The 22727-nt window shown below is 40.8% G+C and overlaps 1 protein-coding gene and 1 long non-coding RNA gene across 2 annotated transcripts; one reads left to right on the plus strand and one right to left on the minus strand.

Annotated features, from left to right (window-relative positions):
- Window positions 1-957: 957 nt before the first annotated feature.
- On the plus strand, window positions 958-22477 carry LOC113009274 (uncharacterized). Its single transcript, XR_003270149.2, has 3 exons — window positions 958-1096; window positions 2349-2420; window positions 22104-22477. It is a non-coding gene; the product is annotated as an uncharacterized LOC113009274 (long non-coding RNA).
- On the minus strand, window positions 8503-12670 carry LOC145421463 (uncharacterized). The gene is made up of 3 exons (XM_080291822.1): window positions 12014-12670; window positions 11587-11869; window positions 8503-11459 (listed from the first exon to the last, which is right to left on the minus strand). Exons 1-3 carry the CDS (start codon window positions 12292-12294, stop codon window positions 10797-10799), a joined length of 1227 nt encoding a protein of 408 aa, XP_080147948.1. The 5' UTR covers window positions 12295-12670; the 3' UTR covers window positions 8503-10796.
- Window positions 22478-22727: the final 250 nt, after the last annotated feature.

The following is a 22727-nucleotide window of genomic DNA, read 5'->3' on the forward strand; positions in this document are numbered from 1 at the left end:
CACGCAATTACTGTACCTCCATTTAGAAAGGCAGAGGCGTCACGGTGTAATTATTTTATGTGTAGTTGTTTTTTCTCCTGTGTAATAATATTCAACATTGCTATTGTAGGGAGGCCCCTGCACTGGTTGGGTTACACTATCAATACATTTTTCAAAAAATGTCTCTCTGTGCAAAATGCGTTCAAAATTATTAACAACCGTGGGGTACTGTTTGTCTGTGATTTGGACAGGGGGAACAAATTGTGGCAGGATCAGCCTGATGTTATTTATATTTGACAAAGAATAATGTCCTGATTTAGAAAACAGGACCATTCAAAGATCTTATGAAATCAGAATTATATTTACACACCAGCCAGTGGATGTGATGTTAATCACACTCATATGATACTGTTCCCTGAATCAGAAAATCACATACCAGTAGCTAAACTCTTTTACTTGGCAAGTTAACTGTAACAAAGCTAACTAGCTATTGTACAGAGTGACTGTAGTCACAAATTTAAAAACAGAGGTTTCACAGGGACCCATGTACGGAAGAGGATTAGGGCCACTGGAAAAAAAATCTGAGAAAAAAGTCAGAATTCTGAGACTTTTCTTCCCAGTGGCCCTAATCCTCTTCCGTACCCATGTGATTTAGAATGAGGCAGTGCAAGATCTCTGACTAAAATGCCAACAGTACTGATAAACCTGATAGAAATGTCCCTTTTGACATGTGTTACCACTGACACTGTTATCTGCTCAACTGAGAGGGACTGCTTGTTTGTCATTTGATGAACATAAGTTATGAAAGCTTGGGCAGTCAGCTCACAGGTATGTAAAGCAGATAAAGGTAGTTATGTTTAGCTAGTTGCTAACGTGATTTATAATTAAATTTTTCCTTACTACTTCACATTTCAAGTCTTCACTACTACTAGTCTTTTCCCACTACTAACTAGCCTCATAATTTTGTAAATTAAGGGTTTGTGTACCTTGCAACTTAAAAGTCAACATCTGGGTGTGGATGACATAGTTGGGCTCTCAGCCAAAACCAACCCTTCCAATTTCCCAGCTCCACCCTCTCAACAAGACCAGGACAACCAAAATGGAAGACTCTCAGAAAGTAAGTCCAAAAGCTAATAGGTGTCAACATAGTTAGGCTATAATTTGTGTATATATATATCTTAAAGGGAAAATGAGTCACTATACATGTGTTGCTTAGTAGGCAGTAGAGAGAGGTACCTCATATATCCACCGGAGCGTGCTGTTTCTCCATAATAATAACACCACATGAGTTGCTCAATGTAGTTAAGCTGATAGTGCCTTTAAAAAGAAAAACTTTACATTATTTAAAGCATTTGGAGAATCACTGAAAATGTTAAATCCTTCTCCATAAAGGCAAAATGCCTTGTCAACACATTTAAGAAAGCTGTTTCCAGCTGGTAGAGTCTTTCATCTGACAGACAAAAGAATTGTTTTAAATGGGACAAAGACCCTGTGATGAAATGTGATTTTCTTTAAGCTTTGATTGGCGGTGGATTGGAGGATCTGTTGGAGGATCAGAGCTGAGACTGTTAATCTCCGAGTAATATTTTACACAATAAAAAAACAGCAATAGCTGAAGCACATAGCTTCCCTCACAAAGAACTAAATCTGCCAAACACATAAACTAGTGCAGCAGCAGCAGCAGGAGCCATGAAGATCATTTTATCCAGAGAAATGAGCAGAACTAATGGAGGGAGAAATCATTTTTAGTTCTTCTCATCATGTGTTTGTGAAATGCTTTTGGTACACTTCATTAGCTTTAATGATAACAAGAACATTTGGTTATTTTTGCAATAATCTGGTGACGTGGATATTTTGTATTGGATCAGTAAATCACTCTTTAAAAGGCACAGGACAGCCTGTGCTTCTCTGTTTGCTTATATGCTTCTGTACTTCGTATGTTATGTGTTATCCTAAATCGGAAAGTTCAGGGCCTCTAACACCTCTGAGATTTCTTCAACAGTAATTTAACACTAGAGTGAAGATGGATTTAAAAACTTGTTTTTGCTCTTTTTTTTGAATCATTGTTTATGAGCCATTCGTGTCTTATGTCCCCGTTTTCTGCTGGCGGGTGAGGCTTGCCTTAATGGCTTTAAAGGCACAAAACTATCTTGATGACTTTGGGAAAAAGATCATAGTTTGAGTCTAGTGCAACATTTTAAAACCTTCATTTTACAGAACCCTTCTCATCAGAAAGCACTGAAGGCAAACTTCTCCTGCAGCTTTTATGTGCAAAATAAATTTAACTAATGAGTTAAGTAAGCCGAGGGGCTTTAAAAAAATGTTCACATAAATGTGGAAATGTTTATCATTTCTTTCTATATGTCGAGATTGCCTTCAAACCAGAAGGTGAACACCTATCTGAAGATTCAGAGGACTGACTATGGAAGAGAAGAAAGCAGGTAACAACAGATCAGTTTAAAAAACACACACACAGGAGAGAATACGTGGCCCACACTTCTGCAAGTGGGTCACATTTTTCAGAGCAGTTTATTCAGCAGGAAGACAATGACCCCAACAAGCCGAAAGGTCTGAGGCCAGTCAAGTTAGTCACTGGGCTGTGATGTAGCATGGTTTTGTCAAGGTGTCCTTTGGCATCGGTGCACTGATGCATCAGCCGCTGCTACACTGGCCACCTCGGCATAACAGTCCCGTTTTAGAAACCTCGTCGCAGTTTTGTCAGCCAGGCGACTGCGGTTCAAAGACAGAGAACCCCTGCAGCTGACGGAAAAAACATTTCCAAAGACAACTCTAAACACAGCAGGTCATATACTCGCAAATATTTGATGCTTTGGATGTTTTTTCGTTTATCTGTTATTCACAGCTGGTTGCCTTTGAGTTGCTGGGCATTAAAGTGACTCTTTGTAGAAAAAAGTATACAACTATTTTTGAGTTTTATAACAAAGAGCATTTTTTTGGTATAGAAGAACTGCTGAACGCTACATCTTAAATGCAAGTTAAAAAAGAATGTTATTACATGCTGTGGCAACCCCGAGTGAATAAGGGAGCATCTCTGTATTGAAAAGCCGAACATGCTTTTGGCAAACAGCAATGAAATTGGAAATGAATGTTTTGGACTTTGCTTTCACCCTGCTGTCCAATTTCTCCAAGTACAGCTCAGCCACAGACTGTGTGTTTCTCCAACATTTAGAGTAATGATCTTGCTGCAGAATGAACCACAGACCAACCAGCCTCTCTTCCTTTGTAAGCATTGACTCTGTACAGAAGAAGGGGTTTGAAAGAAACCAACACATTCATTATTCCCCACTATAGCAGGCTGGTTTTTCCAGCCTTTCAATATTTGGAGTTTTTTTTTTTTTTTTTACTTTTCCCATATTTCATTAAATAACTTTAACTTAACTTTAAGGTAAACTGTGATCTTCTAAAACGTTTTACAGGTGCACAGAAAATTAATGAAGTGCCAAAGCTTAAAAACAGTCTCTGTTTTTTTGGGTGTCTTTTAAATTCCTATAATAGCACAAATATCAAATTTCAACCCATGATATAGGTCACACAGTAAATAATAATGTGAGAGGGAGTTTTTGGTTTTAGGATCATGTGACAAATCATTCTTGATTGACCTGAAAAGGGTCAAAGGTCACATGAGAAGAAGCCAAAAGCCGTGTCCAAATTCATAGGCTGCATCCTCCTGAGGACCCGGCCTTCATGGTCTACATGGGCCGGGCCCACCGAAGGCCGGGTCCTCAGGAGGATGCAGCCTATGGGTCGGCCAGAAGTGAGTGGCTGTGGAGTGGCCTTCAGCCTTCAGATTTGCGTCACCAGCTGTCTCGGTGGCGTTTAATAAACTCAGCCGTCTGCTCCTTGCTATGTAAAATATATCAGGACACTGGTGTAAATTCTCTATTATCTCACACTTCTGTTTAATCAGTTTTCCGTTTGAAGTTTGTTCAGCTGTAATCTCAGCCAAACCGATTTACTCAGGAACAAACCAAACATTGCAAAAAGCCAAATAATAACATTTTTAAGTAATCTAAGTGACTTATATATCATGTATAACCTGAGTAGCGAAAGACTGTGAGGGGTTTGAAAACGATGTGCTGGGAGTTTGCTGTTCTTGCTGGCTCTAGTGAACCTTGACCACCCGGTCAGCTATCGAGCTGGTGGGTAACAGACGTCTCCGAAAACGTTGGAGCACTTTTGCAAATATGTGATATCTTGATAAACCGAGCAGATATTTGAAGTTTACACAGCTACATTCTCCTCTGAAAATATGTTAAAGGCTTATTAGTAATACTACTTAGAGTAATATTAAAACTATTAACTATTAAAACTATTAAAACTAGATAGCTACCGCGATTGTTGGAAACTGGAATTGACTGGGCTGCGCTATGAATTCTGGGATATGGTGGGCCACGAAGGATGCACCTGACCCATCCTTCAAATCTGGGGAAAAGAAGAGTCTACGAATGTGGACAGCCTTCAATGCGTCACTGTGACGTAATCGACCTACAAATGCAGCCCCAGGAGGATGCAGCCTATGATTTTGGACACCCCCAAATAACGCCACTGCGTTGTTGTTGTTGTCTGTCAATTCGGTTTTGTTATAATTCTACCACGAAATGACTAAATCCCATTTAAAATGTTCCTTACCACTACAGTGAAATGATTACTATTTAGTATAAATGCTATTGGTATTACTAATACTAATAGTATTCACTGTGAGAATGTGGGCTTGGACACTCACTACAAAGCACTTTTAATGTCATGAGGGTCCTGCAAGGTGCTACATGCATTATTTAACCCACACACTACCTCACACACACTCAGAAAGAGGAGGTGGTGGTAGGCAGCTTTTGAACAGGGGAGAAATGTGTAACACCAGTGTTTTAAGTGCAAAACAGGAGAGTTTGGTGTATGAACATAGACATAACACTATAGTCACCACAGCTGAGAGCAGTAAAGTGAGTGGAAGCATGAAAACTGTCTGCATCAAGAGATAATACAGCTGAATTTGAGAAAAACACGTAAGGAAACAGTAGCTGCGGATGAGCCGAAACAGTAAGCTGAAAAACACTAAAAGAATGTCCACATCTGTTCTTTTGTGTGAGCTTCCTCTTTGACTTTGAATGTAATTGTTACCAAGAAAATATTGACTGGTACAGCTTTAACCCTCTGAGATCTAATGGGGAAATTATGGTTCAGCAGTATTAGTGTGTTGGCAGGCTGTTGGCTGCCCATCTACCTGCCGAGAGTGTCGGTTTACAGATGGGGGCAGTTGGTTCAAGACCCCTCTCTGGTTCTCTCAACAGGCTCTCTTTTGTCAAACACCTTGGCAAACAGACAACAGTAGCAATAAATTAACCGACCGTGTTATCATCGGTGATTGTTTTGTCTTTTTAAAAAAATTAAATTGCTTGTTCTAGAGTTGCCTGTTTAGCTCATTGTGTTGAACAGGCAATCCATATGCTGCATGACTATTGCAGAGGACATGGTTTAAATCTATCCCCAAATCTATGTCTTCCCTCTGGTCTTCTGGTCTTTCTTCCAGTTTACTTGTTTTCTTTTCATTGTGCTATGAAAAATACTGTCGGAAAAACTCAAAGATATGCTTAAAGACATAATGTATAAAGTTTTCACCACTAGATCTCAGTCGACTGAATTCTGCTGCTTCTTTTAGTCAGCCAAGATTAGATCAGACCAAAAATATTACATTTAGATTGTACCCCATAATGATGTGTTTCTACTACTGTTTATGTAAAAAAGAACACTTTTGTTACCACTTTATTATTAGAATATAATAATAATAGCAACATGGTAAAAACAGATATGTGCCAATTCAATATTCTGTACCCAGCTAGCAAGCTGAGGTGTTGTGGACATCCTGAACTTGTTTTTGCCACTGTTAGCTACTGGTAGCCTGAGTTAGCACGTGTTGAAAAACTTTATTTGAAGTGCATATAACATTGTTGGACTCAGACATGCAGTAAACTCTGATAACATGTGCGACTACAATCAAACTGCTTATCAGAGAGAAAAGTGAAAGGAGGGAAAGTTTGATTTTTAGGACACTCAAGCCTAACATTAGCTGGCTTTGTGTTGACCAGCTAATGTTGTTGTTCTTGCTGTTAGCTGACTCTTGTGCACTGAGTTGTACAGAGAGGGATTGCATGTTTAATCTGATCGAATCTAATCTGAGAGTAAGTTATTGCATGTTTATGCATACTTTATTTATATTTCGTGTCTTCAGGTGAACAGGAAGAGGATGACATTTTATTCAGATACCAGTCACATCTCTTTCCTTTGTGTTTCCCTTTCCCTTCTCAGATAATAAAACAAAGGTATGATGCTTCACGTCTTGAGTCGGAAGGTGCCGACATGAATTAAAATTGCGTCCACAGCACATGAACGCTTGCAGCGTCTCTGCCTTTGAACTACTACGCATTTGTCGGGTCTCTAGCTACATACACAAAATGTGATTAAATTCAAATCAAATTCAAATTTTATTTGTCACACACACAACCATACACAGTATGACATGGGGGTGAAATGCTTGTACCTGTACAATGCCCGACCATTAAATGACAGAAGAAAAGTTTTACAATATTTACAATTTACAGTTTACTACAAAATTTACAAATTAACTTAGGAATTTACAGTAATGAATGTGCAAATAGCAGAAGAGATTATAAAGATTATAAAGATGATAAATTATAGGAATTATAGGATTATAGGAAATGTGTGGTGGTGCGTGTGGTGATGTGTGTGAGAGTCCAGTCTTATAGTGACGTGTGTGGGAGAGTCCAGCCCTGGTTCAGGGCCCAAATAGCCTGGGGGAAGAAGCTCCTCCTCATTCTCTCTGTTTTGGCATTAAGGGAGCGGAAGCGCTTCCCAGACCTCAACAGTGAGAAGAGTCCATTCTCTGCATTGCGGCCACTGATTGGTCCGTCCAGCGAGCGACCTCCCTCCTGATTGGTGGTTGCTGCTTTAGCCTTTGTTTGTAAGCAGGCATGAGGAAGATGGCGGCATGGTCCGATTTTCCAAATGCCGGCAGGGGCTGAGCCTTGTAACAGTTCTTGAACGGGGTGTAGCAGTGGTCTAATGTTCTAGTGCCCCGGGTGGGGCAGTTGATGTGCTGGTGAAGGTTGTGAAATGTCCATTTGAGATTCACTCTGTTAAAATCTCCCATAACAATGAGTGCGGCATCTTGGTGAAGTGTTTGTTGATGTGTGAAAGCCTCATAGCTCACATAAGGCAGTGAATTCCCGAGGGAGATAGAAAGGGCGACATTTAACGATCAAAATCTCCAGATTGGGCGAGCAAGAGCGTGTGAGTGGGGAGATGTTTGTGCTGTCGCACCATCTGTTGTTCACCATCAGACACACTCCACCACCTCTTTTCTTCCCCGACTCCATTGTCCTGTCCATGTGGTAAACCGAAAAGAACACCGTCGGCTGCACGGCGTGGTCTGGTATTGCTGGGTTCAGCCAAGTCTCGGTGAAGCAGAGGAGGTTGCAAAATGTCTCTCTGGAACTTGATTCTGGCTCTGAGGTCATCAAGCTTGTTCTTGATGGATTGAACATTGGCTAGCAGGATACTGGGCATGGGTGCGCGGTATGCGCGAGCCCGTAGCCTGTTCCTGATGCCGGCTCTTTTACCTCGAGGCTGTCGCTTAGGGTCGCGTCCTTTGTTCTCTCTCAGGATCTCCTTTGGCCAGGTTGGGTCCGGAGTTAAACATGGTGAAATGTTCGTGTTTAGGTGGAAGAGTGATGTCCATCCTGTGTTCATGATGGTGAAGAAGTGAGACACATCAAAAACATTCACATTTTTTTCCACAAAGTCAGTTTTGGCTGTTTGCAACATATGTGGTTAGGGTCAGAATATGATGACTGAGTGCTCACAGGGTTAGGACATAAATGCATTATAAATATCTTCCAGGCTTAATTTTTTTTTAACATTGGTAGTTCTTTTATTTTCATCATATTGTTTTCATTGTACTCTACTGCATTGAAAATATTCCATTTGGTTGAGTGGATTATAGTTTAATAATAATGGAGTTTCCAGCATTTACTTGGGAAACTAATACAAAAGAACACCCAAATTACCTCTAATAGTTGAAAACAAAAGGCAACTGACTATGCATCGGATGTTTAGTTCACATTCGATTAGTTTCAGCCGGTATTTGTGCAAAGCCAGTATACCTACAGTACAAAACAATATTAATAGAGAATCAAATGACACTCATTGAGTTAGTTTACATAACTGAAAAACTCCTAGGAAAGGCTAATTATGGTAGGAAAATTACTTCTGATATTTAAAACCCCCCCAAAAGTTAGTCTGTGGGGAGTGACTCCCTTTTGGAGCCATTTTCGAACAACTCCTGTGTTTACCCTTTCGTCATTGGTTTTGTTTTGCAGCTCCAGGGGTTGCCCCTTGGGTCTAACCTAGTGATGTCAGACATGACATCATAAATGAAAGTGCAAGCTATCCAAAACCCAAAGCAATCTTTTGCATCAGGCTGTAAATATGTTTTTTTTTTTTTTTTTTTATATGTGTTGTTAGTTGTCACTTTCAACCCAGGAGTCTGTGCAACATGTGGGTCCATCTGGTGTGGTGACCCTTTGGGGAATTAGAGAGCAGCTGAAAATACCTAATCTTTGGGGATTGACTCTTTTATGGAGCCAGCCTTGAGGAACTGCAGTTTTTAACTCCTTTGTCATTGGTTTTATTTTTCATCTCCAGAGGTGCCCCTTGGGTCTAAACCTAGTAATGTCGGACATGATGGGGAGGGGGGATGCCTCTAAAATAATAGTCTAACATGGAGACTCATAACAAAAGAACAACGTTTAAACCTGCAACATAGATACAACAGATACTGGGCAAGGTTACATTAGCAATGGTTAATTACAGTCAGTGGTACTAGGGTCTGAGCAGAGTGACACTTTTCCCCAACCTTGCTGTAGCTTACATGACATGGAAGCTCTTTATGTTGTGTTTTTGTGCATTTTTTGACCTTGCATAAGCTAAAGTGCATTCAGAGGAGGAGGAATATGAGGGGTCAGCTTGACCTTCGTGGATTAAAATGTAAAAAAAACATGTTGATCTAAAGCTTCTGCAGGTACCGTCAACACACAGACATCTCATGGAAATGGGCTTAAGAGCAGTGTGCCCTCCACAAAATCACTGCTTCCAAATGTAGTTATATTTAGCATCAGTTTTTTAGTATGACAATGGTGATGCCTTTTTCCCCCACTGAGACTAACCAGATGGTTCCTTTTTAGTTTTCCAGAAACAAATCAATGGCAGTTTCATTTGTAATGTGTTGCATTTATCCCACAAATCCCACTGAATTAGCTCACACAGCATGTAATATGCTGCATAAAATTTAGCTTTGGTTACTCTGCGTTTAAAGCTCAGAATCTTTTCTTGGCTTTTGTAAAGCTTATCCTACATATGTAGATTATCAAGTCAGTCTGCCGCATTACAATTCCTCCCTATCTCACTGTGGGCTAAATACTCATCCCTTCAACGAAAGGGATGAGCTCGCATCAGTCTCGCAGCACTGAATCACATTCCCTCCTCTGTCTACCTACCTCCTCCACTGAAAACATCCTTTCTCTCTCCAACGCTCTCAGTGTTCTGGGCTCAAGCACTTTATCACTGTAAGCTTGCAAAAACATGTTCAAGCATTTCAACTTGCACTCGTATGGAATTTCAATCTTGTTGCTGGACATTCTGGGCAGCTCTGCCTTCATGTTGCCATAATGGAAAGTCATAGATACCTAAAGTGAGAATAAGAAGCTTTTATCATAATAAATAGCACGTGTGCTAACAGAATTCTATTAAATACATTGTTCTGACACACAACACAAAACTATCCACAACACTACACACTAACTACACAAGACAACACATTAACTACATACTGCAAACACGCTAATCGTCACAAATCTCTCACATCTCAAAACTCTCTCTCTCTCCCTCTCTCTCTCTCTCTCTCTCTCTCTCTCTCTTGCCGTCACTCCTAAAACTTCCCCTGTTTTTTTTGTTTTGTTTTTTTTTTGCTCATAAGCACAGAGTGCTTGCTGCGGTGTCCTTAGACAGTAAACGTGACGAGGAAAAAACGCCGCGAATATACTGTTATCTTGGCCGATCAACACAATTTATAAACTGGTATATATCACCTTGTTGCTTTGTCTTTAAGTGGTCATGTGATTGGCTTACCACGACTACTTTATTCTTCCTCAGTCAAACAGCAGCACTCATGCGATTGTTTTGCCCCCTTAGCTCCAGCTCTTGTGCTAGACCAGGGGTCAGCAACCTGCGGCTCCGGAGCCGCATGCAGCTCTTTAGTCCTCAAAGTGCAGCTCCGCGTGGTTTGGGAAAATAAATTGTTTTTTTAAGTAATTAGCTGAAGTGTATTTTATTACAGTTTTTCTCGATTGCTAAAACACATTTCTTGAAACTACGCCTCATATCCTCACAACAGTAAACACAAATCCATAACATCTCACTCAATTCCCCAAACATCCTATTTCCAGGTCAAAATGAAGCTCTACACTCAAAACTATTCACTCCTGCTGAAAAACCAAACTTTCCCCTCAGACATCAAACACAAGCCCTCAAAAACACACACACTACAACAGAGTTTTGCACACTGGTACAATTAATTCAAAACAATAGTTCCAAAACAATTAGGTTGCTTATGGTTCTCCCCTTCAAAACCCTTGTCACATGATAAACACAAAAGACGCAACCAATGTATGTACAGTGGCACATTGTCATTCATGTACTATACAGTACAACACACACCAGAAACATTATCCCACCTCAGCATCTTGTCTTTGGTCTGGGTCAGGCCAGAGAATCTCAACCACATCACAGGCTATATTGGCCCCAGCCAGGCAGCGGGGGTAAAATCCTCTTGCATGCCTGATCCACCCCTGGCATGCATCTACTGATATGTCTAGGCAGGCCTCTTCCATGGCCTGAAGGAGGTGAACACGGACATAAGGTTCTCGGTCATACACTTTCCACCGCCATGCCGAAAATAACGCCTCTATCGGGTTTAGAAAGGGAGAGTATGCAGGCAGAAAGATATTAGAAAACCTTGGGTTATTGGTAAACCAGTCACGAACCAGAGCAGCGCGATGGAAGCTGACGTTATCCCACACAACAACGTAGTGAGGCTGCTCTGGCTGTGCTGGTTCCCTGTAGTCCAGCTGGAACATATGTTGTCTTAAACCATCAGGAAAAGCAAGGAGAAGCATAGTGTTATAGGGTCCTAGTACGGCATGGTGGTGGAGTACCCCTCGTTGGCTGATGGCTGCGCACATAGTGACATTCCCCCCACGCTGACCAGGGACATTTACAATAGCCCGATGGCCAATTATGTTCCTCCTTCTTTTGGTCAGGTTAAAACCTGCCTCATCCACAAAGATTATTTCATGGGGAACAGGCCGTCCTTCAATCTCAAAGATTCTCTGCAAAACACATAACACAGTAGAGTCAATCGGTACCCTGAACCACAGTGCAAGAGTGCTGAAATGGCAGCATAAACTGCCATGCTGTGATGGTACACAATACTTTATACAGTATCAAAACTCATACCTGAACATATTCCACACGTTGGTTTTTCACTCTGTCAGAGTTTCGTTCGAAAGGGACTCGGTATGCCTGTTTCATCCGGAATTGATTCTTTCGGAGGATGCGGTCAATTGTGGAGAGGCTGATGGCATTTATGCCTCGAAAAAGATGATCATCCTCAATCACTCTCCTTTGAATCTCTCGCAGGCGGATTACATTATTTGCAATTACCATGTTTACAAGTTCCCTCTCTTGCTCCTCCGACAAAAGCCTTAACCTGCCTCCACCAGGTGGTCGTCTCTGTGTCCTACAAAAATAGAAGCACTCATTAGTGTAACTGTCACACATTCATTTTACAGGCAAATAATGGAAACATACTGAAACTCAAGACACATAAGTTCAGTAACTTAAACGTTACTGTACAAAGCAGTCTTACTGCAAGTACACCTACCTGTTTTCCTCCCTGACGGTTCTGATGATGGAGGCAACAGTGAAGCGACTCAAATTTGGTTGTACTCGTTGCCCAGCCTCCCTCATAGTCATCCCATGGACAAGGACATGGTGAACTAAAGTGGCTCGAATTTCATCCGAGACTGACTGTCTTCGTGCCCTTGCTCTTCCCCTTCCTTGTCGCCGTCGTTCTCCACCTCCACCTCCTCCACCACGTCCTCCTCCTTCACCACGTCCTCTTTCTCCACCACGTCCTCTTCCTTTGCATCTCTTTGGATCCATTGTCTCAAACCTGAATGAGCTGACTTTGGCCCTTTTATCTATCCATCGCAGGTTCTGATTGGTGTGTGCTAAATTTTGACTCCTAGTGTTTCCACCTGGTTAATTGTGTGCTAATTGAGCTCAAGCTATGCTGACTTAAGTTAACATTATTGCATGCTAGTGCTTTCTAAATGACTACATGGTGTAAGCACTGTAAAATGTAGGGATTTGTGTGTAGAGTTTTGCAGTAACAGTTCACCAAATTTGAGTCATGTGTCAAAGCAGGGAATAGTGTTTATAGTTCAGGGAAATGGGTGAGCTTTTTGACCAATAGCGTTACGGTTTTGAAATTTTAGTTTAGAGGCCTGGTTATAGTGTTTAAGCAATCGAGAAAAACTGTAATGTTAATTCTTTTTTAACTTGTAGTTCTAAATTGGAAGATTATTGTGATGTTGAAATATAAATATAAAATTATATTTTTTGATCGCTCAAAATAAGAGTCGCACTTGCAGAAGCCGGTGTACCCGCTGAAACGCCGTGCATTTATCGAGACTTTCAACCCCAGGGCCCTATTTCAGGAAGCCGGTTTAGTGCAAACTCTGAGTAAGTATACCCTGAGTTAACGAAAACTCTGGGTTTTCGGTTTCACAAAGCGAGTTTAGATTAATCCTGAGTGAGTCACTATGACGACACACTCCGTGAAGCTAACCTGCCCCCTAGCAGGTTTACTTCAACTAACCCTGACGTTCTCCGCCTCTTTGTCAGAAACCTGACTGTAGGAAGTGTCAGACATGGCGTGCCCCTTCCTTGAAGAGCCAGTAGATGTTGAAGCCCAAATTCTCTGCAGAGAGAGTGATTAGAGCGCGTTTTATCATTTCCTGATGATTTCCTGTGTGAACGTTACCGTTGTTCAGCACAATCTATAATTCATTTGAATAACATCCTCAGGCCTAATATTGCTCATGTGACACATCGCGGACATTCTCTCAGTTCTGTACATATTATTTGTATTGCACTTCGGTTTTTTGCAAACGGGAGCTTTCTGTATAATATTGGTGACGCTGAGCACGTTTCCAAGGCTACCGTCTGTCGGGCAGTCAGGAATGTTACAGTTGCACTGAAACGTCTCCTGTACTCGTTTGTGGTGTTCCCCGGTCATAGACCCACAAGATTTATCAAAGAGGGATTCCACAAAATTGCAGGTATCAGGATGAACGAAACTTAATTCATGATGTGGTGATACTTGAACTACTACTTAAATTTTACATTTATTCTCACGGTTCCCAGGCGTGACTGGCTGTACAGATGGCACTCACATTCCAATCATTGCTCCTTCAGTAAATGAAGGAGACTATGTGAACAGGAAGTCTTTCCACAGCATTAATGTGCAGGTACATAGTTCCCTGTAGCATTTCAAACTAACAAATTATTTCATTATAGTAATGGATGCTAATTTGTGTTCTCTGCACTGTGAAGATCATATGTGATGCTGCCAACATTATCACAAATGTGGAAGCCAACTGCTCAGCCTCTGTGAGTGGTGGTGGTGGAGGACCCCCACCTGTTTTTCAGGCCTCTGCTTTTTTCTGTTGGCTATAACGGGTCACATTTGAGTATACAGAGTAAGCAAATATTTACTTGTAATGTGCTCAGATAATTTCAATAAGTGCTTACAGAAAGAAAATTAATGTAGCCTCTAACTGCAATTGATTTACATCGGACAAACAGACCAAGCACTATGGCTCATAATACAATTACACCTTACCTGTTTGGACTATATTTTTATATTTCATTTTTACTTGCTGCCAGGAACGTTTGGGACCTGTTGGGTTGCACCTGCGCTCACATCACATCACGAAATAAAATGTATAAAATAAAAAATAAAATAAAATATAATAAAATAACGTGTTAAATGGGTGGAAATCCCTCGATCAATGTTTGAATTAACACTCACGCATTGACTCTGTCGGCTATGTTTTGCCATGCATGCTCCCTTTCTTTTGCAGCTGAGGCTGTGTTACTTTTTTTCCGCAAAATTTGCATGTTATCGGCATATGCTGCCATCAGAATTTCGGCCTCAAGCGCTGTAAAATACATTGACCGCGCCTTCTTTCCCTCCGTCTCCATGGTGACTCGCTTAATCTGTGCTCCACTAATCAGGGCTTTATGTATCCTCGTGCGCGCGTTTAACTTGGGGTTAAAGCAACTCCGCGTTGACTGAACTACTTGTTATCAGCCTTTCTGAAACCGAATATTCCGAGTTGGACAGTTCGGGGTTACTCAACCCTGAGTATCGTTTTTCACTCTGAGTTTTCTAAACCGGCTTCCTGAAATAGGGCCCAGGTGCCCATAGGCCAATTATGGATCTTTGGATCCACATTATGTCAGCAGCTCCACCGTGAACTATACATCGCTCGCGCCTCACAGACGACAGCTTACAGTCCTGCATAAAGATGAAAGTGACTTCGTACAGCCCCGATTTCCAGACGCTGTGCGCAGAGGTTCAGGAGCAGAAGTCTCATTGTAAACATATCACGGCAGACCCGACGATGTTTGCATGAACACGCTTTTCAGTATCTCTTTATTGACCACTTTTCACACACAGTTGCTGACACATACAGTTGGTGTTAAAGCTCACAGCCCGACACATACCAGCACAGATAGCACAGACGTTAAGGCGGCGAGGCTTGAGTGCGGGTGCCGCTCAGGTGCGTCCGCCTCCCCTACAGCGGCGCTGCAGACCACGCCCCGCCACACACAGTAACCAGGTAAAATACATATTTAGGCTGAATTTTGCAAATATCTATTTTTTTTTAGCAGCATAGTGCTTTTTTCAAATTATTTTTAAAAGCCAGGTCAAGGCTCCAAAAGCCCAAAGGCGATATAAGGGTGGCGGCTCAAAACAGTTTTTGTTTGCTACATGGATCATTTTAGTTCAGCTGGGTGTCTTTCCTTTTGTTATTTTTCTTTAAGAGTTCAAAATGTGTTAATTACATAAATAAAAAAGTAATTTTCTCTGTAGCACTTCATGGATCTAGGCAACACACCTTAGTTGTTCACACAAAGCTTAAAGGTAAAAAAACAATATATACAGTCTTATCTGCATTTTAGAGGTCAAAAAGTATTTGCGGCTCCCAGTGTTTTCTTTTGTGTGGAAATCCCATCCAAATGGCTCTTTGGGTGTTAAAGGTTGCTGACCCCTAGTCTAGACAGTGATTGCGATTACCGTCCGCGGAAGTGCGTGCAGCTGCTTAAAGCTGTAGCGTCCAGATTACTTACGTAGTCAGCTACTTCGGTGCAACTGATACAAGATGCGGTAAGCTGAACACAGCTTCAACCGTCTGTTTGTTGAAAAATAGTAACGGGCCGCATTTTCTTGTTAGTAACTGTAACGGCGTTGTAGCAATAGGAATAATAATTAGTTAAATTACTAGTTACTGAAAAAAGTAACGCTGTTACTTGTAACACCGTTATTCCCATCACTGGTTTTAACAAACACAAAACATTAATCTGAAAATGGACAGATAAGACTAGATGAAAATGCAGCCAATGCCCAAAGGACCAAGCCTTGAGAGCTAGACCAGTGTAAAAACTATGAGAAAGTCTGACTCCATGGAAACAAAATGTCATGGTCACTGTGTCTACCCGGCTGGCTCAGTGAGGCTACATGCGTTTTTGTTTTGATTCTGCTCTCACTCTCTTTCTCTCCTGTCTCCTCCCTGCCTGGGTGGAGCTTCTCAGTGCCATTGTATTGACTCATGTTAGGGTAACCCTGGCAGCACATCAGCTTATATATTTTAGAGTCTAGTAACAAAGTCCACAAACAATAAACCTCAACAGAACTAGGAGCACCTGCTATACAAACAAACGCACTGGAAGTAGAAACTGCTTCATTCATTCGTTTGTCCCTGCTGCTCTGCTTCTGTGGAACTTAGAGTAGGAAACTCTCACATGGTACTCTAATGAGGCACAATGGTACCAAGGCTCCAGGTTCAAACCCCACAAATGTCATTAATTTTTGAATGTAGACTTTTAATGACAGAATCTTTATTACTTTTTACAGCATGTCCTGCTGTTTGATTCCAGAAAGGGAGTGGACACAAAGCAGGTCTGCAGGAGGTAGGAATCACCCGGATTTTTGAAAAGACAATTCCTTGGACAGAACTGTGAGGATGTGGCAGCTCGACCACAGAGTTAAAAGGACAACATTAATAAAAATCATGTTAATTAAATAGTGGAAACAATTTGCTAAATGGCCCCATTGTCTCGATGGTGTTCACATTAATGCTCTTGTTTCAGCTACGACCCACACATCCATTAAATTTCTCTGTCATTTCAATTATGAATAGTCAGGAAATTACTGCGTTCATATTGGGCTCAGAGGAAATTAAATGCCTCTGTGGTGTTGGACTATATTTGTGTGTCTTACTATTGGCTGTTTGAAGAAACTCAGAATGTGATTTTAATTAAATTAAATGATATAAATTCCTACTACCCCAGCCGTTTCTTAGTACTGCTGCTACTATTTAAACATGTCTATGAACGAACAAAAACAACTAATTTCATAGACAGAACAGGATAACACTTTGCCAGAAAATGAAACATTGGCTACAAGTCACAACCAAATAATTATGAAAATATCAGACAAGAGCCAAGGGACAGGCAGTCGCTTTGAGCACCATGATTCTCAGGGCAGGGCACAGTCTACCACAAATGAGATGCTAATGAGCTTGAAGATAATTCCAGTCATCTGCATATCAACTGGAGATTGGAAACGAGTGGGTGGACGAATGTTTTTAATGGTTTGAACACTGCTGGGTGGTCAACATATGAAATGTACCTTAGAAACATGCCAATTAGGGATCTGGATGCCCAAATGTCTGAGTAGTTAACGAGAAAAACAAAAAAACAAAAACAAAAACCTCCCTTTGAGCTCTGAAAATCAAAATGCCTTGATGGTGATTGAGCTGATGATGGCCATTTGAAGCTGATAGACTAATAATAACTCAAATAACCACTCTTTCCTGCCAGACAAGGACATGAATGTGAGGCTAGTGATGATGTTGCCCTGGTGCACAACAACTCCTTTGCACCAATCAATCATGGTGTGGATGCCACACTCCATCTGAATATTGTTGCTAACCACGTGCACTACTTTATGTTTGACAAATTCTAATGGCTACTCCCACCAAGAAAAAGTCTCCCCAGTTGGTATGGAAACTGGCAGCATGACTGTGCAACAGCCAAATCTGCAGAAATGATGTGGTGCTGTCATGGCAGTGTGGAGCAGCGTCTAAAAGGGATTCTGCCAAAATCTTGTGGAATCCATAAACCAAGAACTGGGGCTATGTTCAGAGCAAAAGGAAACTCAACTCATTATTAGCATGGTGTTTCTAATAAGATGTTCAGTGAGCTGTACATGATATAAATGTGTAGATGCATTTATTTATAAAAAATATAGCCCTGTATCTAGAAGAGGCAAAATCCGGTCATGCAAGATCATAACACCTTATCACAAAGTTTCATTGAAGTGACCATTTACCATCTCTATTCCAACCCAAGCCCCCAGTTCAACGACTGCCACTGGTATCTCACTTGAGAAATCATGAAACTGCTATAAAAGATCCTTACTTACTTTCTTACTGCATTTAACGCTGGATGACATCAAGTGTCTTGTAAAAAATAAAGCACAAAAGACAAAAAAGGGTTTAAAGAGGTTTTTCTATCTTTCCTAGCAGCCACAGAAAGCACTTGTACTGTAAGAGGATTTCTGAAAAGGCGATTTGTTGACTCACTAAAAGGTCATTGGTCATCCCTAAATCCTTCTGATGTAACACTACTTTTTATTTTTCACCCAAACTGCCTCTTTGTACTCATGACAAAGTAACAGTGAAACATATAAATCTCTCTTTCATTCATGGAACAGGGAGAACACTTCAACTCAATTGAGGCAGAGTTTTGTTTCAGCTAACACTGTAGCTGAAGTGAGGTCCTGCTTGGACACTTAAGTTCACATTGTCTTCAACTGATTTTATCTTTAGCAAACATTTTTCATTTTTGTGAAACCTTAAAATTTCTTATTACACAATCAAAGAAAAATAATGATGCAAAAGCCCAGCCTATACTCTAGTGCAGACACAGACATATGGCACTACAGATGAGTATTTATTCCTGTAGTCGGCCATCTGGGGTGCATGTGTGGTTCATTCACTGCAGTATAAATTCTCTGCAGACAAGTCCGCATGGTCACAAAAACAGACACATATATCTTTCCATTTAAATTTATCATTACTCATACCCGAGTGGAACCTAGTGGAATATAACTAGAAAGTGCATTTTCTGAAGAAACTGCAGTGTGAATGCTTGAATCTGAATGTATGCACTGAAATGAATTAATTGATGAAATTAAGTTAAAAATGTTGAATGAGATAAAAAAAAAACCCTGCATTTTTAACCTGAAAACAAAAGTGCTGAACTGCTAAAAGCTGACATTTACATAAAGGAAGAATTTGGAAAATAGCTGAACATGTTTATGACGGCAGCATGGTGGCAAGGTGGTTAGCACGGTTGCCGCACAGCAAGAAGAACCTGAGTTAAATTCCCACATCAGGCTGGGGTCTTTCTGTGTAGAGTTTGCATGTTCGCCCCGTGTTTGCGTGGGTTCCCTCTTGGTACTCTGGCTTTCTCCCACTGTCCAAAGACATGCAGCTTGTGGAAAAAGCTGAAAAAGGATAAGCGGAAGCAAATGGATGGATGGGTAAGAGAAACACCTGCATAATATACATTATTTAGACTGATGAAAAGCACAGATTTTATTTACATTTGGGTTAAAAAAATTAAAAACAGTTTAAAGATGACCCTCGAGTTGCACTGCATTAAAAATGGGGATGATTCTGTGTTGAAATGACTGCACGGACTCAACACACGCCTAAATCACTCTCTGTGATCACAGTTCACTGTGCCATCAACAAATACAGAAAAAAAGCTTCAAGTCATGCCAAGAAGACACCATAAGTGAACATGATCCAGAAACGCTTCAATCAGCAGACAAATCAAAAAGTTACATTCTTTTTGAAAAATAAGGACATCGCATCATCCAGACTAAAGAGGGATTATCTGACTTTTTGTTCAGCACTGAGTTCAAAAGCCTCTGATGGCAGTGGGGTATATTAGTGGCTTCTGTGCTGAAAGGTATATAAAGCTTCCCAGGTAAGTAGCCCTCCATTTCAGATGACGCCCTTTTCAGGGAAATTCTTGGATATTTTAACAAGACAATGCTGAACATAACATTTTCTTACAGTTGTAATTTTACAGTTACAGTTGTAATTTTGGCTGTTTGTGTGCAACCCACCTCTTTCCCCTGAACTGAAACATAGCTGTCTCTTCCAGACCATTACTTCAGGTCTGTGTGTTTAATCGTGTAATTTACATCCACATGGAAGGGAGGATAGATCGTGTCGTTGAAGCCATATGAAACGAAGAGTCCCATCAGGAAGAAGATGCCAGCAAATATGAATTTGCTATAGGTTGCTATAGAGAAATTAGAAATTAGAAAAAGATGAGTAAAAGTCACAACTAACAATTAAACGATGACATATTTTTCATTTAATCACAATAAAACTGAAAAAATAGAGAAAATTCATATGCAGACAGCACTAGGCTAACGTGTGTACCTGAACAAACTTTAACCTTCTTGGCAGACTGAAAATTTTACACATACCTATAAAAATGAAACAAACACGGACTGTGGAATGTGGGTCACAGTAGGCTCGGGGTTGAATTGGCAAACTTCCTTCTGATGTCTGTGACAGTGATCCGAGCTGGCGTGTGCTTCTTTGCAGAGCCCAAACTCTGTTCCTGTCTGAACCAATAAGGATCAGTTCCTCAGTGAATCTGTTTAGCTGCAGGTCAGCGTAACAAGGTGGAGACTGACCAAGTCCATTTTTTAAAAGGATGGACTGAGATGAAGTTGACAAGTGTCAAGGCTGCCAACCCAGTCACACCAGCTCTGGGTCAGTGTGTTTGGACCAGAACTCTAGTTCAGGTCCAAAATAGTTCTTCCCTTTGGGAAGTGTGTTTTGATATGGTGCTCAATCATGGCAACATATAGTTCCTGTAGTTTTCATAACTGAAATATTACAAAACCAAAACCAACCAACCAAAACATTTTCTCTGATTCCTCTAGTCATATCTGTGTGATGGTATTTTATATAAGTGATTGTCCATCTATCCATTCGCTTCAGCTTATCCTTTTTCAGGGTCGTTGGGGGGCTGGAGCCTATCCCAGCTGTCTTAGGGCGAGAGGCAGGTTATAAGTAATCAATATTAAAAAATATTTTTGTATAAATGGTGAGAGCCCTGACACTCGCTCTTGAACGATTATTAGGCTGATTTTGCATTTCAACAGCCACATTCTAAGTTTTATAAAACTTAGTATGTGGTAGTACTACACAATACCCTGGGTATCAGAGTGTAAACATGCAGCCAAGTCCATAAATAGTTGTACAATGACACTTTTCTTTTCGCTCTACATCCACAAAGGACATCACTACCAGAGCAAACAATTACAAAGTAACTGAAGTGCAGAATTCCAGGTTTAATTAAAGGATTTTAACATGTGTCTTATATTTGGATGCTTAAAAGTAAATGGACAATTGACTGACAAGGAGTTGCATGGATTATTTCATTACAAATTAAGCAGATTAAAGATTTGGAGTTGATTCCAAATGTTGAACTTGACTTTGGTAGCTGTTCATTTGAACTCTCAATCAATATATTGAGATATTGATCCAAGTGAAGGAGTCCATTATTAGGCTGAAAAATCATAATAAATCTCTTCAAGAGATAGCAAAAACATTCGAAATGGCCAATCAATAATCAGGTATCTTCTTAAAAAGAAGGAATGCACTGGGCAGCTCACCAACACCAAAAGGCCTGAATGAAAGAAAGAAAAAACAACTTCATAACATCTAACCAAGTCAGGAACATATGCAAAGATGTAGGTATATCACTGTCTATAATCAGGAGATGACTTCTTGAATGGAAACACTGAGACGTTATAACAAGGTGCAAACCACTGGTTACACCTAAGAACAAGAAGGCCAGATTAGACTTTGCCAGAAAACATATACAAGAGCCAAAAAAATCTTTGGACTGATAAAACCATAAATAACCAAAGAAAAGAAAAGTATGGAGAGTATGAAACACACCACCATCTGTTATGTTCCACCTGGTGGAGGCAGTGTTATGCCTTGGGCCTGTATTGCTGTCAGTGGAGCCACTTCACTGGTGTTTATTGATGATGTGACTGCTGATAGCGGGATGAATTGTGAGTCTGTGAAGGTTCTCAGTCATCCAGGTCATCGTAGTCAAAGGAGCTCGCAAAGAAAAGCGTCTGGACTTCTTTAAGTTACTTGAAGACGTTTCACCTCTCATCCGAGAAGCTTCTTCAGTTCTAAGGTCAAATGGTGGAGAGTCCCAGATATAAACCTAGTGGGAGTAACCCCCCACAGAGGGACAAAAGGACCCCCTGATGATCCTCTAATCGCCTGACCCAAGGTGTGAAACTGGGTGTGGGTCCCAATCAGCCACACCTTGGGTCAGGCGATTAGAGGATCATCAGGGGGTCCTTTTGTCCCTCTGTGGGGGGTTACTCCCACTAGGTTTATATCTGGGACTCTCCACCATTTGACCTTAGAACTGAAGAAGCTTCTCGGATGAGAGGTGAAACGTCTTCAAGTAACTTAAAGAAGTCCAGACGCTTTTCTTTGCGAGCTCCTTTGACGATGAATTGTGAGGTTTACATGGCTGTACTCTCTGCTCAAATTCAGGATTCGCAAATGGATAATGACCCAGAGCACAGTGCAAAAGCTGCACAGGAGTTTGTCAAGAAATTGGATACACTTCAGTGGACACGTTAATCACCTGATCTCAACACAATGGAGCATGCTTTTCAGCTATTATATACAAAACAGAAGATGGAGACAAGCAAACAGCAATTGAAGACAGCTGCAGTAAAGGCCTGGCAGAGCATCCCTTGGGAGGAAACACAACATCTGGTGATTTGATGACTGCAAAATATTTTCATCTAAGTATTAAAAACAAGTCTTATATTTAAAATGATAGTAGTTCCTCCAATTAGTTTTGAGCCTCTGTAATGTTTTGGTAAAACTCCTTGAATTAAAGCTCAAAGTCTACACTTCAATCACATCTTCAGTGTTTCATTTAAAATCCACAGTGCTGATGTACACACTCACAAGTGTAAACATTAGGTCACTGTACCAGAGTTTATATTACCCCTATGTAGCAAGTAAGTCTGCCATGTGTCAAGAATGTGTTAAACAACTCGTTTCAGTGACTTTAACTTTAAACCCAAGTGACCTGTTGCCTGCAAAAGTTTAATGGATGAAAAACAGGGGACATTGATTGAGCCCAAGGAAGCCAATAGACACATG

This window comes from Astatotilapia calliptera, chromosome 17, assembly GCF_964374335.1.
Source record: "Astatotilapia calliptera chromosome 17, fAstCal68.1, whole genome shotgun sequence".
Classification (NCBI taxonomy): domain Eukaryota; kingdom Metazoa; phylum Chordata; class Actinopteri; order Cichliformes; family Cichlidae; genus Astatotilapia; species Astatotilapia calliptera.

What these genes read in the sequence shown, in the direction of transcription:
- LOC145421463 (XM_080291822.1), bottom strand. Translation starts at nt 12,294, where the DNA reads ATGGATCCAAAGAGATGCAAAGGAAGAGGACGTGGTGGAGAAAGAGGA. An exon ending in ACCGTCAGGGAGGAAAACAG is followed by an intron (nt 11,870 to 12,013) that starts GTAGGTGTACTT and finishes CTATTTTTGTAG; the next exon opens with GACACAGAGACGACCACCTG. An exon ending in AACGTGTGGAATATGTTCAG is followed by an intron (nt 11,460 to 11,586) that starts GTATGAGTTTTG and finishes TGTGTTTTGCAG; the next exon opens with AGAATCTTTGAGATTGAAGG.